This window comes from Gobio gobio (assembly GCF_949357685.1).
Source record: "Gobio gobio genome assembly, chromosome: 13".
In the NCBI taxonomy this organism is placed as follows: domain Eukaryota; kingdom Metazoa; phylum Chordata; class Actinopteri; order Cypriniformes; family Gobionidae; genus Gobio; species Gobio gobio.
The window spans coordinates 41,640,065-41,656,903 of NC_137106.1; the positions used below are offsets into that span (position 1 = coordinate 41,640,065).

Below are 16,839 nucleotides of genomic sequence, written 5' to 3' on the forward strand. Positions count from 1 at the left end.
ATTGTTAGTAAATTAAGATCAGACCACATTTTATGAGTTGTTAATGCAGAAATTCAGATAAACAAAGGGTTCACAAACTTTCTTGCAACAGTATGAGTATTGAAAATCAATAGATACTAAGACATTGCTAAATACAACAAATCCAATGTAGTTTTGAGACTGAGACCTTTACCTTGTGGCTGTTGCAAAGATATAAGCCTATCTGTCTCAAATAAATGTGAATATGTTGTTTTTCTGTTGATACATGAAGTGCATTTGTATAGAGATAAAATGTATCAATCTTCACTTGATCAACACAAATATTTAATTTCAGTTGCTCTTTAACCTCATTCTTTTAGTGCAGAAGGTCAACGGTTGAAATGTTGTTTATACTGTTTGACCATGCCTAAGTTAATAATTTAATTACACAAAATCAATGTATTTTCCGTTATGAATGTAAGAATGTCCAACTGTTGAAGAAAGAGAAAATGTAGACTGAATTGATGTTTAAACGTTTACATTTTGATGTTAAAACATCTAATCCCATCTTAATACACAGAAACAACTAAGTATTTCATTTGTGGGTTGTTTCTTTTGAAAACATATGTTTTGTTCTGTTTGTTTGTGCATTCTGAACATCCTAATATAGCATCATATCATACCATATCATATCTCAAGTCTTGTATCATACAGCTTTTTTAAATCGTTTATTTGTCAGAAATAACAACGTTTCTCATTGTAAATTAATACTTTATATATAATTGAGGGAAAGATTTGATCAAATATTTAATTCATCAAGTATATTTGATTTATCACTTAAAAACAATTTGGGGGTTAAATATGTATTAGATTGTAAGAATAGTTTGCAAAGCACAGCACTGTCATTTGTTATACGTTTTTTGGTTTGTCTAATTGATTCCCTTTGATTTGATGTCAAATGACATAGCACTTTATCCACTTAAATACATATACTTAATTTGAATTGACTGATTCCATTAACATAAATCAGGTGGTACAAAACTGCTGTTGAGAAAAATTCACATCCTTCTGTTTTCGTAACTGCTATTGTGCTTGATGGGGTAGGCTACTACACACACTGGTGTCACTGGGTACAAGAGAGGTGAGGGGGTGGAAAGAGATTATCTGTTCAAGAATGCAAGTGAGTGGCAAAGAAAAACTGTGCTGACTCCAGACTTTGTCTACGCTGCAGTTGAGCACAACTAATTTACAGACAGTATAGTTAAATTATACATTTCATAGCTTAACCAGAACTGTAAAACTCTTTACGTTACACGTAATATGTTACTTTTCAGTGTATTGTCTTAAATACGACAAAATCACGGACGAAAACAATGGACATAGAAAACAGCTACTTTTTTTTTTAACTTATAGTAGCTATCCATTTTAGAAACACTCAGAGGCAGGTTTTACTTCGATGGCTTCAGACGCAAACTGTTCTAAAAAAAAATATTTTAGTTCCTAAACCCACATTTCGCCAACATATCAATCACTTCCTGGCATCTAATTTTTACCTTTTAAAAAATATGATGAAACACAGATCGGGTGTGTGTCTTCCAAGCCTGGATACGTCATCACACGTCTCGGCCAATGGCAATGTAGGCGTAAGTGTATACGGGCGTCCGATTGGTCAAAAGTTTCCCTTTCAACACAGATGCAATATAAATGTCAACTTAGACGTTGTAAGCATGAAAACGAGACTCAACACAACCGAGGACAAAAAATAGGCAGGAGGTTATTTCAGATCAGGAAGAAGTTCGCGCGGTGTGATAATTCAGTATGGTGGACAGCGTTTACCGTACACGCTCTCTCGGTATTGGTGCAGTTGGTCTTCCTGACCAGTATGCCGACGGTAAAGCAGCGAAAGTGTGGCAGCTGTACGTCGGAGACACTCGGAGCAGGACGGAGGAGTACAAGAGCTGGGTGTTTTCCCTGCTCAGAAAACATGGGGTTCAGAGAGTGCTGGATGTAGCCTGCGGTACAGGGTATGACATAACTTATGAAATTAAGAAATTAATAAAACAAATAACCTCTCATTCACATCGTATCTTATGGGCAAGGCCAGAGCGGTTGTCTGTAGTAGGCTACTTTATTTAGTCTGCTTATCTGTCCGATTGTTAGGGTTGGTGGTCATTTCAGACTTAATCACATATCTTGTAATTTCAGATTTAATCTAAAAATTAAAGCATTTAGCCTTGTCGACCATGTTTAGTCTACTGATTGCTTGGTTACTGGCTTGGACTGGTTTAACATTACTCAACTCCACCTCTTACTAATCTGGGTCATGTTGTTTGGCCTTGAAGCTTTTTGATAAATGGAAAGCCAGTTTGGAAAAATTAAAGTTAGTCAGTTTTGCAGTCCAACGATGAAAGAGTACTTTTTGGTCAACTGGCAGCTGTATTTTAAGTAATGATCAGAGCCAATGTGTGTGTGTTTAATATTTTTGTTTGATAGATGTATACATTTGAACTGTGGTGGATGGAGTGAGTCCACAGTTAGAAAGATGATTCTGTAACACTTTAGAATAAGGTCTCATTTAACATTTATTTAATGTATTAACTAACACAAACTAACAATGCGCAATGCATTTGTTACAGTATTTATTAATCTTTGTTAATGTTAGTTAATAAAAATACAGTTCATTGTTTGTTCATGTTAGTTCACAGTGCTTTAATAATGTTACTTAATACTACTAATAAATATACACATGGTTTAACTTTTGATTTTAATAATGTATTACTAAATGTTGAAATGAACATTAACTAAAAATAATAAATCCCGTAAAAGTATTGTTCATTTTTAGTTCATGTAGTTGTACTAATGTTAACTTTTTTTTGTAAAATAGGCCTAAATGATCCACTGGAACTTCTGCTCTATGCCAATTGACACACTGACTTGTTCTAATAATATGTTATACTGCTGGCCAGTGCTGTGTAGTCTGTATTTTGGGTAGAGTCTTAATGGACCATTGTTAACTCATCATAACCCACAAAATCTGTTTTCCGTTTAGACGCACCTTTGAACTCCAGCCCAAACATGTTATTCTGGTTTTCTATTGGATTACTCATGCATTTAAATTTCCCATGGGTGAAAGTAGTTCATTAATGGACGTTTGCGCAATTTTTCACAGATTGGATTAGCAAATACACAAACGTTTCAGACATTTTCACGTAGCAACAGAAGCGCTTTTCATTCAAAGTACTGAATGTGTGCTGCTTAATACAGCACCTTGATGTACAAAAATTAAGTCAACATAAGCCTATACTAATACTCTATGGCCTGGTTTCACAGCCAGGATTAGGCCTTAATTGAATTAGGACAACTAAGCATCTTTATAAACGTGCCTTAGAAACAAACATTACTGATGTACATCATGAGCCAAAACAATGGCACTGACATACTTTTAGATTCAGTCAGTTAAAACAGCCCAAACATGCATTTTAGTCTGGGACTAGTCTTAAGCCTCGTCTGTGAAACGGGGTATATATAATTTATAAAATAGTTTTATTTTGAGAAACATGACACTATAGCATTAAGATTACAAGAAAATTGTTTTTAATGTTATAAAAATGGTACCGAAGGTGTCAGAAGAAACAAGATACAAACTTCTGTATGAATCTAGCCATATTTTAAAATATCTCACAGTATTAATTTGATGGCACGCACAGATACGTGGCGTCGGTGCTGTCTTGGGTTGGACAGATTTTTTTGTAAGTTATATTTTTGGCCTTTTATGACTATTAGATAGGATAGTGTAGATGAGACCGGAAGCAAAGGAAAGGGAACGGGACTCAAACTCGGGTCACCTAAAACACAGCTGTGCTATGATGGAGCACTGCCCACAAGGCTGAATGTCTGTGTCATTGTAAATAATTCTTATTGATACATTATTCAAAGGAAACAAATATCCCGTTCATGATTCTGATAGAATTTCTAACTGAATCACTAATTTGCTTCATTGCCAAGTATTGCTATATGTTGACATTATTTGAGATATCTTAGTTATGACAACTTGACATAAACCAATACATCATAACCTGTCAGTGTCCTTCTCATGACAACTTGACATAACCAAGACAACATAACCTGTCATATATCTGTCATAAACATGACATAGCAGATTAATTATCAAATTTAAGAAACTACTTAGCTTTAAAGGGTTAACATTAAATGGTCATGTGGTTGGTTTTGATGTCGACTGAGGCCATTATAATGTCATGAATGTTTTTCAGTGGTACAAGTTGAATTTGTCATTAAAATGTCATGAAGTGTTAATACTCTGTCAAATTATTTTATCAGCGTCATGAATATTTTTCAATTCATATTGTTTTTTTAAAAAAGTTTCCTCCACCAGCTCCAACAGAAGGTCAGATAATAGACAATTTCAAATGTCTTAAAAATATGATTAGGTGTTCGAGAAATAAAATAAATCATCCAATAATAATAATAATTTAAATGAATGAAATTATATTTAATTACATTTTGAGACTGATTCACCCAAAATTAAATGAAAACCGTATAATGGTGGGTTAAGCCATGCAGCGTTTTGTCCATATCACTGCAAAAACAGTTAATTACAGCATCCCACACATTTATATTTTCTTGAAATGCTTTTTTACATCATGGATAAATCTAGCTAAGACACCATCATAATGGGGTACACCTAACCAGTGGTGCCACTCTATAATTTTGAGGTGAGATTACGATTACCCGGTACGATTTCCTCTATCTTCCTCTACTTTTAGGTCAAGAAAAATATTTACGACACTGTTATAAAATACTTAATGACATTTTAACGACAAATTCAACTTGTACTACTGAAAAAAGTGGTCATAAAATAATGCATGACATTATAATGGCCTCATGACAGCCAACGTCAAAACCAACCACATAACCCATAAAGTCGTTTCTTAACTTTATAATTAATCTGCTATGTCATGTTTATGACAGGTTATGTTGTCTTGGTAATGTCAAGTTGTCATGAGAAAGACACTGACAGGTTATGATGTATTGGTTTTTGTCAAGTTGTCATAATTAAGACATCTCAAATAATTTAATCTTTGCATTAAAAATGACATAACTGAGCTAATGACAGTTGTCATAAACATGCATAAAAACTCCTTCATATTCATAACATATGTCATGTCATGATTATGAAGGTGTCATGTCTTATGAACACCCCTTCAAGTAAAGTTTTACCAGTTAATTCTTATGGGACATTTACCAAAAATAGTCATTGTAATCGTATGTTTTGACATTTCAATAAATTAAACATTGCTAATAAGGTCACCAGTGGAGTCTGTAAGTTAAATATATTTGGCAAAATATTTCTAGAGGAAACTTTCAGCAAATTTCAGACCAGTTACGAAGCATGCTAATTAGGGCTGCCACTAACGACTATTTTTATATCGATTAATCTATCGACTAATTTATCGATTAATCTATCGACTAATTTATCACAATGATTTTCAACAATTTTACTTAAAAACATTTAATTTAACTTGCAACGTTGGCCTTCAGTAGTGTACTATAAAAAGTATAAATTTAAACAAGCCCTTGACAAAATGTAAAACTAAAAGAGTAAAAATTTTAAAAGGTACAAATTTGTAAACCAACATAAAAAAAGAGAATGTCAGCAAATACTTTTTATATAGAAAAGTATTGTCATGATACCAAAATTATGACTTTGATACGATACCAGACTAAAATACCTCAATACCGATACTGAATCAATACCATGGCAAAAAACTGTAAAAGTAATTGAATAATATGTCAAAACTTACTATTCATTGTTTTAGGGTTAAAAAAAACCTCAAACTCACTTGGCCGGCATGTTCCTGCCCTGCGCTACTTCACACAGAATATTAGGTCCGGCCCTTTAAGAGCTGCACGGACCAAATTCATTGTAACACCCAATTTCTCATTCAACTCTGTATACATGTTCACTAAAGACATATCCGACTGCGTTTACCCGAATACTCGCCCAGAACGTGCATTTTTACAGATTTTTTACCATTCAAACTTAATAATCCGCGAAACAGGCGTCGCGATCTGTCTGAGTGAAAGGCGTGTGCGTGGCTGCGCGCGTTTCAGGTCAGAGTCAGGCAGCGCGTGCGGCCATGTCCCGGCCGCGCCGCACTTTTCTGTTGCATTCTTTTTCCTGAGCTGCGCGTATATATTTGACTGTTCTGCTTCCATTGTTTAGTGAACGGTGGAAGCAGAGCTCACACACACGTCCTCACTCCTGCTGTCACACATCGACGCAAATTAAGAAATACTGCTCTTATGCTGTCATTTTCAAAGTACCGTTACTAATACAGTTTCGTACCCAACTTACCCAGTTGACTAAAATTTTTGACGTCGACTAATTAATTTAATTATCGCGACAGGCCTAATGCTAATGTACTCATCAACCCTAAAAAGTAGAAAAAAAATTCTGATTTCTACAAATCTCTACATGTAGGTAGAGTGACCACCTGTTCCGCTTTGCGTTGTACCGCACAGCATTTTCACCCCTTGTCCCGCATGTCGCATATTGAGAAAATGTCCCGCATTTTCAGCAGTCTGTTGATTTTTAATGATCATATTGAGAAAACATGCATGCGTTCTTTTGCCTTTTTAAGAAAGCATTTTATTTATTATTTTTGCGGCATCGTTTTTCACCTAGCCTATATATAACAGCGCTTCGTCAGAAGTAACATCCCGCCTTACACAAATACAAAAGCCGTGTTTTAAACCATATCCAATGGTTGAAAAGAAAGGAGTAAACACGGTCACTAGTAGGTTGTGACGGCTGTCAATCAAAATGTGGAACGGTGATTCGTTCCATGTGTTCCCTGTCAGAAAACGAATGGATAGTTCTGTATATATATATATATATATATATATATATATATATATATATATATATATATATGAATAAATATATAAGATTAACTAATTTAATGTTGTTTTATTTGTTTCATTATTTATTTAGTTGGATTTTAGTTGCACTTGGTCAGAACTGTTTCAAAAGTAGTTATCTGCATGATGCCTGCTGCCTTTGGGCTCAGTGATGTTGAATTTAAGATTATACAACAGTTTCAGGTTATGTTTTAGTGTTGGTAACATGTCCCACATTGTCCCACACAAACTTAGTAATCGTCCCACATTTGGTTTGTTTGATGGTGGTCACCCTACATGTAGGTGTGCTGAACATTAAGTTGTAATAAGTAGTATGCTGTAGCAGTTGTATAAGAATTAGAATGTTTTAGAGTTATTTTAATGTATTGTGCAATTAAATTTTGGAGGGGAAAAATGCTATTATGAGCATGATGTGTTTTTGATTGTTACTACTGCCAGATGAGATGAGACAAACTTATGCCTTCCTCTGATGTTTTTACTTTTTTTGTAAAGGGTGGATTCCATCATGTTGGTAGAGGAGGGATTCAAGGTGGTAAGTGTGGATGCCAGTGACAAAATGCTCAAATATGCTCTTAAAGAGAGATGGGAGAGGAGAAAAGAGCCAGCCTTCGATAACTGGGGTAAATGAAGATCTCTGTTTTGAGTGAGAATCAAAAAAAAAAAAAATTCCTCCATGGTCTGATCTTTTCTTTTTTAGTAATTGAAGAGGCCAACTGGCTAACATTACCAGAAGATGTTAAAAAACCTGGAGATGGGTTTGATGCAGTAATTTGTCTAGGGAACTCATTCGCCCATTTACCAGACTTCAAAGGTAAGAATGCCAAAGCAAAATAGGTTTCAGATTTTTACTGATTTATCTAATTAACTTCGTGTCTCACAGGGGACCAGAGTGATCAGAAACTTGCCTTGCAAAACATAGCCAGCATGGTGAAACCTGGAGGGATCCTAATTATTGACCACCGTAACTATGATTACATCCTTGAGACTGGTCAGGCACCCCAAGGAAAGAATATTTACTATAAGGTAAAACCTAATTGTGTACTTGTGACCACAGTTCACTTCATTGTGTTTTAAGAATAGCATATATACACTCACCAAAAGGATTATTAGGAACACCATACTAATACTGTGTTTGACCCCCTTTCGCCTTCAGAACTGCCTTAATTCTACGTGGCATTGATTCAACAAGGTGCTGAAAGCATTCTTTAGAAATGTTGGCCCATATTGATAGGATAGCATCTTGTAGTTGATGGAGATTTGTGGGATGCACATCCAGGGCAAGAAGCTCCCGTTCCACCACATCCCAAAGATGCTCTTTTGGGATGAGATCTGGTGACTGTGGGGGCCATTTTAGTACAGTGAACTCATTGTCATGTTCAAGAAACCAATTTGAAATGATTCGAGCTTTGTGACATCGTGCATTATCCTGCAGGAAGTAGCCATCAGAGGATGGGTACATGGTGGTCATAAAGGGATGGACATGGTCAGAAACAATGCTCAGGTAGGCCGTGGCATTTAAACAATGCCCAATAGGCACTAAGGGGCCTAAAGTGTGCCAAGAAAACATCCCCCACATCATTAGACCACCACCACCAGCCTGCACAGTGGTAAAAAGGCATGATGGATCCATGTTCTCATTCTGTTTACGCTAAATTCTGACTCTACCATCTGAATGTCTCAACAGAAATCGAGACTCATCAGACCAGGCAACATTTTTCCAGTCTTCATCTGTCCAATTTTGGTGAGCTTGTGCAAATTGTAGCCTCTTTTTCCTATTTGTAGTGGAGATGAGTGGTACCCGGTGGGGTCTTCTGCTGTTGTAGCCCATCCGCCTCAAGGTTGTGCGTGTTGTGGCTTCACAAATGCTTTGCTGCATACCTCGGTTGTAACGAGTGGTTATTTCAGTCAAAGGTTCTCTTCTATCAGCTTGATCTTCTATCAGTCGGCCCATTCTCCTCTGACCTCTAGCATCAACAAGGCATTTTCGCCCACAGGACTGCCACATACTGGATGTTTTTCCCTTTTCATACCATTCTTTGTAAACCCTAGAAATGGTTGTGCGTGAAAATCCCAGTAACTGAGCAGATTGTGAAATACTCAGACCGGTCCGTCTGGCACCAAAAACCATGCCACGCTCAAAATTGCTTAAATCACCGTTCTTTCCCATTCTGACATTCAGTTTGGAGTTCAGGAGATTATCTTGACCAGGACCACACCCCTAAATGCATTGAAGCAACTGCCATGTGATTGGTTGATTAGATAATTGCATTAATGAGAAATTGAACCGGTGTTCCTAATAATACTTTAGGTGAGTGTAGACTATAATGGTGCTTAACTAAAGTCATGCATACACTTGATAGTTTTTTAGCTGCAAAAAAAAGGAAAAAATAGACATTCCATATAAACCTGCTGATAACTATCTTGTCAGCATTACCTGCCTAAACATCAATGTAACTCAAATCATGTATTAGAAGACAACACTGAAGGCATATAAGAAGGAATAAAAAAAGATTTAAAAAAAACAACATACAGTTTGACAGTATCTGTAGTTGGTGAATCATTCTATAAAATGTATCTGGAGAAGCTAATACATTATATAAACTATAATGACTCATTAAGCAAGTCATCTTTTTATCAATTTAAATTTAAACTTGAAAAATGTCTCTGTTGCATTCTGTGAGGCAATCATAATTAAGGGCTTATGTTTCAGAGTGACCTGAAGCAGGACATCTCCACCTCAGTGCTGTGGGTTAATAACAAGCCTCACATGATCACACTGGACTACACTCTGGTACTGCCTCAACCAGAGGACATTCAGACTCCACCTGACATGAGGTACAGTGACCTTCTGGTGGGGTCAGTTTTTGGGTGGTTGTAATGCATTATCAGTGCTTAAAGGGATAGTTCTCCCAAAAATGAAAATTAGCCCATAATTTACTCACCCTTAAGTCATCCTAGGTGTATATGACATTCTTCTTTCAGACGAATAATATCTGAGTTATATTAAAAAAGTCCTGGTTCTTCCAAGCTTTAAAATAGCAGTGACTGTTGCTCTGTTTTTCCATAAAAATGCATCTGTCCGTCAAATAACGTGCTCCACACGGCTCTGGGGGGTTAATAAAGGCATTCTGAAGCGAATAGATGCATTTGTATAAGAAAAATATCCATATTTAAAACTTTATAAAGTAAAGTTCCAGCCGATCGCCTTCCGTGGAAAAGTGGTGAAAGTTCCTTCTCGCAATTCAAGATGCGTACACGACGTCTGCCGTTCAAAAGGCTTCTGTTACCAGGTTCTGGTAACAGAAGCCTGTTGAACGGTAGAGGCACTTTCAACACTTTTTCCATAAATTGAATACGGAAGGCGATCGGCCGAAACTTTACTTTATAAAGTTTTAAATATGGATATTTTTCTTACACAAACACATCAACTCGCTTGTGAAGGCCTTTATTAACACCCCAGAGCCGTGTGGAGCACGTTTTTTGACGGACAGATGCATTTTTTATAGACCTCAAAAACAGAGCAACAATTACTGCTATTATAAAGCTTGGATTAGCCAGGACTTTTTTAATATAACTCAGATTTTATACGTCTGAAAGAAGAATGTCATATACACCTAGGATGACTTGAGGGTGAGTAAATCATGGGCTAATTTTAAGTTTTAATACACTATAGGAGGATGTACTGTACCGACTACCTATTCCGCTAGGTGGAACAAACTGTAATTTGCACTACAGTCTGTTCAAAATAAAACAAAAGGAAACCTGGCACTGTGGATTTGTTGCAGTTAGGTTAATTTAGGTTCCAATTCTCACTATTAACTAGCATGCATATTACTAGGATATTGGCTGTTTATTTGTACTTATAAAGCACATATTAATGCCTTCTTCTGCATGACCATATTCTACATCATTAATTCTGCCCCATAGCTTAACAACCTTACTAACTAATAAGTAGTAATTAGGGGTTTGTTGAGGCAAAAGTCAGAGTTAATAGTGAGTTATTAGAATTTGACCCTAAACTAAAGTGTTTCCTGTTGTATCGAACCGTGACCCCAAAACCCCTATATAATTGCATGCAATTTCTAATAAGTAATGAGCAGGAAATTAGTTCTGAAGTACTGATATATTTTAGATATATGTGAGTATCACAAGTATACTTAAATAAAAAATATTGATACCAAGGTGTGTTTTTTTTTTTACCAGTGATTTTGTTTATTTAACAAGAAATTTAATGCGTACAATATGCATTGAATTGGACAAATAGCCTGTTAGCGAATAATTGTGTTGTAGAATTATTTTGCTGCTCATCTGAACACACACAAATGCTGCAATGCTGCAAGAACCAATCAATCAAAAAGAGTGTTCGCTCACTGCTGACACTGCATTCAAACAGGGCTGCATTACCCAAAAGTATCATGCATATTTAACCATGTGTAAACAAAAAATATAATGTAATAAATTGCAATTAAGGCATATTGCCCTAAAATGCCTTTCAAATATAATACAATATTGCTGATCACCCAAACAACACCATGCCCACAATAAAGCTTGGTGGCAAGAATGATGCTAGGACTGGGGCAGTAGTAGAGATATGATGTTTGGGAGGAGCACGTTCAAATGATATATAGCTGACTCATCTGTTCCTCAACAAGTCTTTTCTGCATCCCTCCACCACCCTGACTCCTCACTCTCGGCTAGTTCCTATCTCAGCCAGGGATACGGGGGAGTACTCTGGATTCAGGCCAGATTTCGAGTTCATAGCCATCCCCTGAACAGCACGCCGAATACGCATACTCCTTTACTCTGTATGATTATTTGTAGGTGTGAACTCATGAAAGAAGTATTCATGGATAGTGCCAAATGACACGATTTTGGCACAAAACCTGCAGGCCTCCATTAAAAATCTAGGAGGAATTTCATCTATCAGCACAATTTATTTTTCACACATTTATTTTTGAAGTGCTCATTGGGACACATTTAAAAGTTATATTATTAGTCACATTTGTTCTAACGTAAACAAATAATAATTATAACGGTTATATATTTTTATTAAACTAATAAATTATGACATTTAATGTTTCGGAGTGTCTATTCACACCAAGTGCAAATAGCGTGCTTTGTTGGCAAGTGCTATTCGCACTAGCTCCACCTAACAATGCCTGGTTGGGCCAAACAAGATTTTAAAAGTGTTTGGATTTCAACATCGTCAGTGGCATTAATAAAGTGTATGGCTAATGGATCTTGATTTTGACGTGATTGAAGTTTTTTCTTTTCTCATCACAAATCACACCAGAAATGAATTTACTTTCAATAAAGATTAAGAAAATGTTCTACATGTGGAAATAAAGTGCCTAACAAATGTTTAATAATAATAAAAGCATTTATTGGGTAGGATTATAGGGGTAGGTGTAGGGAGGGCTTTTGTTGTCCCATTAAGGCAGCATCCATTTAATCATTTTAATAAATATAATCTTAACACTCTGTTGTTATTGCATCCTGTTAATGTACAACAATACTGAGGTGCAAATAGTATGTATCTGTCAAAATAAAGTATAAATTACATGTAATTACTATTTACACATATTGCAAAGAGCTGCTACTTTTATATGGTGTAAATAGAATATATCAACTTAGTATGCTATTTAACTTATTAGTAAATAGCATCTACAGCTATTTGCACTTAGTGTAAATATCATCTAAAATAGTGTAAATATCGCTAATAAAATTGTCCAGTCCATTCTACCATATCTATTTTTACTTCATTTGCAGGATATGTGTCCTCTCCATCTCTAACTTTGCTGAGCCAAAACAATAACTGCAACGATTCTTGACAATGGGCACCTTACAGTTAGAACAAAATGGCCAGCCTTAAATTTATAAACAGATTTATGCTGGTCGGTAGCCAAACAATCAATGCAAGTAAAATAATTAGCCTTTTAAGATAAATGCTAATTATTTGTGGAATTGGAATGAATATGTTGCCCACCTAGAACTCTTGACTTCTGGATGTTCGACCCAAACACTAGTTTGCTTAACAGTTCTTTGAATACCTTACTGCTTGTCGGTTTATTGATCTATTGCTATTTAATATGAAATATGTGGTATGTGTGTATCAGGAATTGGTTATACATTATGTTTTTAAGAGATTTTCTTTCTTTCTTGTAGTAAATTCCGCCTGTCATACTACCCCCATCGCGTGGAGAGTTTTAAGGAGGTTTTAAAAGCATCATTTTTTGGAAAATGCGAGCACAATGTATATGGTGACTTCAAGCAATACACCCCAGGGCAAGGAGAAGCACCCTGTTATTTCATCCATGTGGTTAAAAAGACGTCTTAAGCCACATGATTTCTGCAATTCACATTTCATCTTTACATGGAAAACTGTGTTTTTCTGTGCAAATGCCTTGACTGGGGGCTTGTATCAGGGAATTATTTTTGTTATTTTTCTTTGAAAGTGTAAAACATGATTTTGGGATTTCATACACAGATTTGTACCTTGAACTGATAAGAGGTTACATACTCTTAATTGTATTACTAATTATTTATTTCATGCTTTGCAAGATTTTTTTTCTTTTAACCTTTCATTACACTTTTTTTTTTTTTTTTTACCTTTTTTGAATATTGTTGACACCCTTCACTTAAAAAATTAAATATACCACTTCTTGTATAATTGGTTTGACATCCAGATTCCACATTTCTACGAGTTGACCTATTGTCTAGAGCCATGATTACTTTTGTATCTTCCAGAATTGCTATTGCAGAATAACAGCTTCTTTTGCATTGAACATTTTATGCATACTTTTACGTTGTACTTTACAGTACACAGTTAAGAGTGTGTTCATACAGAATGTGTTTTTGTATTCCACTGCACTCATATGACAGAATATAAAAAGATAAAAATAGATAAACACAACCTTTTCCCCCTCCCAAATATTAAATTACTTTAGTATCTTGCTTATTAGACAAAATATTGCAAACTTCACTTACATAATGAACTACTTGAATACACAGCGTGAAGTAGTCATGCATATGTACTACTGAATCTTCTACAAATACATACCACAATAGACATTGTATTGACAGCCATATTATTGCGCTGTTTATTAAAAAAATTATTTTGAGTGCTGATTCTTTGCTCTTTTTCAGGGTGCAGTAAATATGCACTGGCTGATAATGAACTATCGACGGTATGCAAAGATTAAAGTTTACGGTACCATTTAAAAAAAAAATTAAACTGTATTTTCTTGTGGAGTTTTTGTCGTTGCTTTTGGCTTGCTTATTGGGGGCTTTTCTTTTCCTTCATGTGTATTGAACCATATGTCAAATTCATGGGTAAAACATGTTCAAGTTGGATTAATTAAACCAATTAGTTAGACATCACTAAAAAAAGCTATTGTAAATTACTTTAAACTACATAAAACCACATGGTAGACCAACAGAATTCACATAAATGTTGCCCCAGCTAGTTGTCTGAACAAAGAATTTTGAACAATATTGATGAAATGTAAGGGTTTGTGAGTTCCCAGAATGAATTGCAGCATGAATAAATTATGAGGTTACTGTAATTATTGTTTCTGTTTGCTGACCAAAATTGTTTGTCTTTATTGTTAGTTATTTGTTGTGTTGTGATGTTAAGAGCTCATCTTAACATATTTCTACAAGATGTCACCAATCTTGAGGTTTGTGAGTCAGCTGTTGAGGTCAATGTACAAACTTGTGAAACTGCATCCCAGATATCTTTGCTTTGTAAGGTGATTGCATAGTTCACTTCACATTTTAATTATCCTAAAAAATTATAGATCAAAATTATAGATCAATTTGTGTTAATGATTGTAAGTTTGCTGAACAAGAAATCTGTATAGTTGCCTTGATTAATTTATTGGCTGAATGAGGCGTCACATTTAAATTGACCACAAAAAAAAACTTAGGACAATAATAAGACTGTAGTTCCGAGAACCTAAAAACATGAATGCATCATGTTGTGTTACATTTTTACATTCTCTCTAAATTTTCTAATATTCTATACAGTGATAAAGGCTATGTCGATTGGCATTGCATTATAAATATATTCTTATGAAAATACCCGAGATGGCTTGAAGAACAGAGATAAACCATAAAACTGTTGCAATGCTGTGTTAATCCTCATGTTTAATCAGTCAAATATCTCTGTCCGGAACTGCTCCCTATCCACTATTTCAGCTTTAACAGTTATTTCATGCTAGTTCTTTTTTTTTTTTTATAACTTTTTTTAATTAATCATTACTTGAATAAAACATTAAAATATAGAGAGACAATAGTTTACAGATTAATTTAAAAATTAATTAAATGTGTGTTTATTTTTGTTTGCAGTTCCCCTTCAAGGGAGCTCGAGCTGCGTCACCGCTTTGGGAATGCCTCTGCGTGATTGCGTCGTGAGACACATATGTCATCAGTCCAATAGAGAGACGGAAGGTCATAGGCAGGTGACGTCTCCGCTGGGTTAGCTCACTCTACATTAAAGGTGTATGTGGTGGCCTTAGCTGCTTACCACACTCCTTTGGGTGGTGTTTCTTTGGGGCGACACCCTCTAGTGACTCGTTTCCTCCGTGGAACCTTGAGGTTAAGACCTGCAGTACGCACCAGGGTGCCGGCCTGGGACTTGGCTATTGTCCTTTAAAGCCTTTCCGAGGCTCCCTTTGAGCTGCTTGAGGAAGTTTCCGAGAAGTTTCTCACTCTAAACACCATTTTTCTTCTTGCTATTTCTTCGTTGAAGAGAATTGGAGATTTACAAGCCCTCTCGGTGGCACCCTCATGCTTGGAACCTTGAGGTTAAGACCTGCAGTACGCACCAGGGTGCCGACCTGGGACTTGGCTATTGTCCTTCAAGGCCTTTCTGAGGCTCCCTTTGAGCCGCTTGAGGAAGTTTCCGAGAAGTTTCTCACTCTAAAGACCATTTTTCTTCTTGCTATTTCTTCGTTGAAGAGAATTGGAGATTTACAAGCCCTCTCGGTGGCACCCTCGTGCTTGGAACCTTGAGGTTAAGACCTGCAGTACGCACCAGGGTGCCGGCCTGGGACTTGGCTATTGTCCTTCAAGGCCTTTCCGAGGCTCCCTTTGAGCCGCTTGAGGAAGTTTCCGAGAAGTTTCTCACTCTAAACACCATTTTTCTTCTTGCTATTTCTTCGTTGAAGAGAATTGGAGATTTACAAGCCCTCTCGGTGGCACCCTCATGCTTGGAACCTTGGCACCCTCGTGCTTGGAACCTTGAGGTTAAGACCTGCAGAACGCACCAGGGTGCCGGCCTGGGACTTGGCTATTGTCCTTCAAGGCCTTTCCGAGGCTCCCTTTGAGCCGCTTGAGGAAGTTTCCGAGAAGTTTCTCACTCTAAAGACCATTTTTCTTCTTGCTATTTCTTCGTTGAAGAGAATTGGAGATTTACAAGCCCTCTCGGTGGCACCCTCATGCTTGGAATTTGCTCCCGGTATGGCCAAGGCCATATGCCAAGGCCTTCCTATTTCCTAGGCCGGGTTATGTTCCAAAAGTTCCCACTAATCCTGAGAGACCTATTGTACTTCAGGCTTTTTGTCCTCCGCCCTTTGTGACGTCAGACCAGGAAAGACTCAACTTGCTTTGCCCTGTTCGTGCATTAGATTCTTATGTCCACAGAGCTGCCCTGTGGAGGAGATCTGAACAGTTGTTTGTGTGTTACGGGCCACCCTCGAGAGGGGGGCCGGTTTCTAAGCAGAGGATGAGTAAGTGGGTGGTCGAGGCCATCTCACTTGCTTATGTGGCGGCCGGGCAGCCTTTTCCTTTGGCTGTCCGGGCCCACTCAACTAGGAGTATGACGGCCTCTCAGGCTCTTTTGGCAGGGGCCTCCCTGCAGGATATTTGTGATGCGGCAGGATGGTCCTAAACGCTCACTTTCGTCAGATTCTATGAACTTGACATTAACACTACTCC

At 36.7% G+C, this 16,839-nt stretch overlaps 1 protein-coding gene across 2 annotated transcripts; it reads left to right on the top strand.

Moving 5' to 3' along the window:
* The first annotated feature begins 1,621 nt into the window (after positions 1-1,621).
* Positions 1,622-14,139, top strand: gnmt (glycine N-methyltransferase). 2 transcript variants are annotated; one of them, XM_079833535.1, is made up of 7 exons: positions 1,622-1,982; positions 7,393-7,520; positions 7,598-7,711; positions 7,781-7,923; positions 8,585-8,641; positions 9,611-9,735; positions 13,066-14,139. In XM_079833535.1, the coding sequence occupies exons 1-7, from the start codon at positions 1,777-1,779 to the stop codon at positions 13,235-13,237; spliced, it is 945 nt and encodes a 314-aa protein (XP_079689661.1). In that variant the 5' UTR covers positions 1,622-1,776; the 3' UTR covers positions 13,238-14,139. The 2 variants fall into 2 exon arrangements, with proteins under 2 accessions (XP_079689661.1, XP_079689662.1); XM_079833536.1 differs by lacking the exon at positions 8,585-8,641.
* Positions 14,140-16,839: the final 2,700 nt, after the last annotated feature.

Coding starts and splice junctions, on each gene's coding strand:
- gnmt (XM_079833535.1), top strand. CDS start 1,777: ATGGTGGACAGCGTTTACCGTACACGCTCTCTCGGTATTGGTGCAGTT. Junction 7,521..7,597: donor GCCAGCCTTCGATAACTGGG/GTAAATGAAGAT, acceptor TTTCTTTTTTAG/TAATTGAAGAGGCCAACTGG. Junction 7,712..7,780: donor CCATTTACCAGACTTCAAAG/GTAAGAATGCCA, acceptor CGTGTCTCACAG/GGGACCAGAGTGATCAGAAA.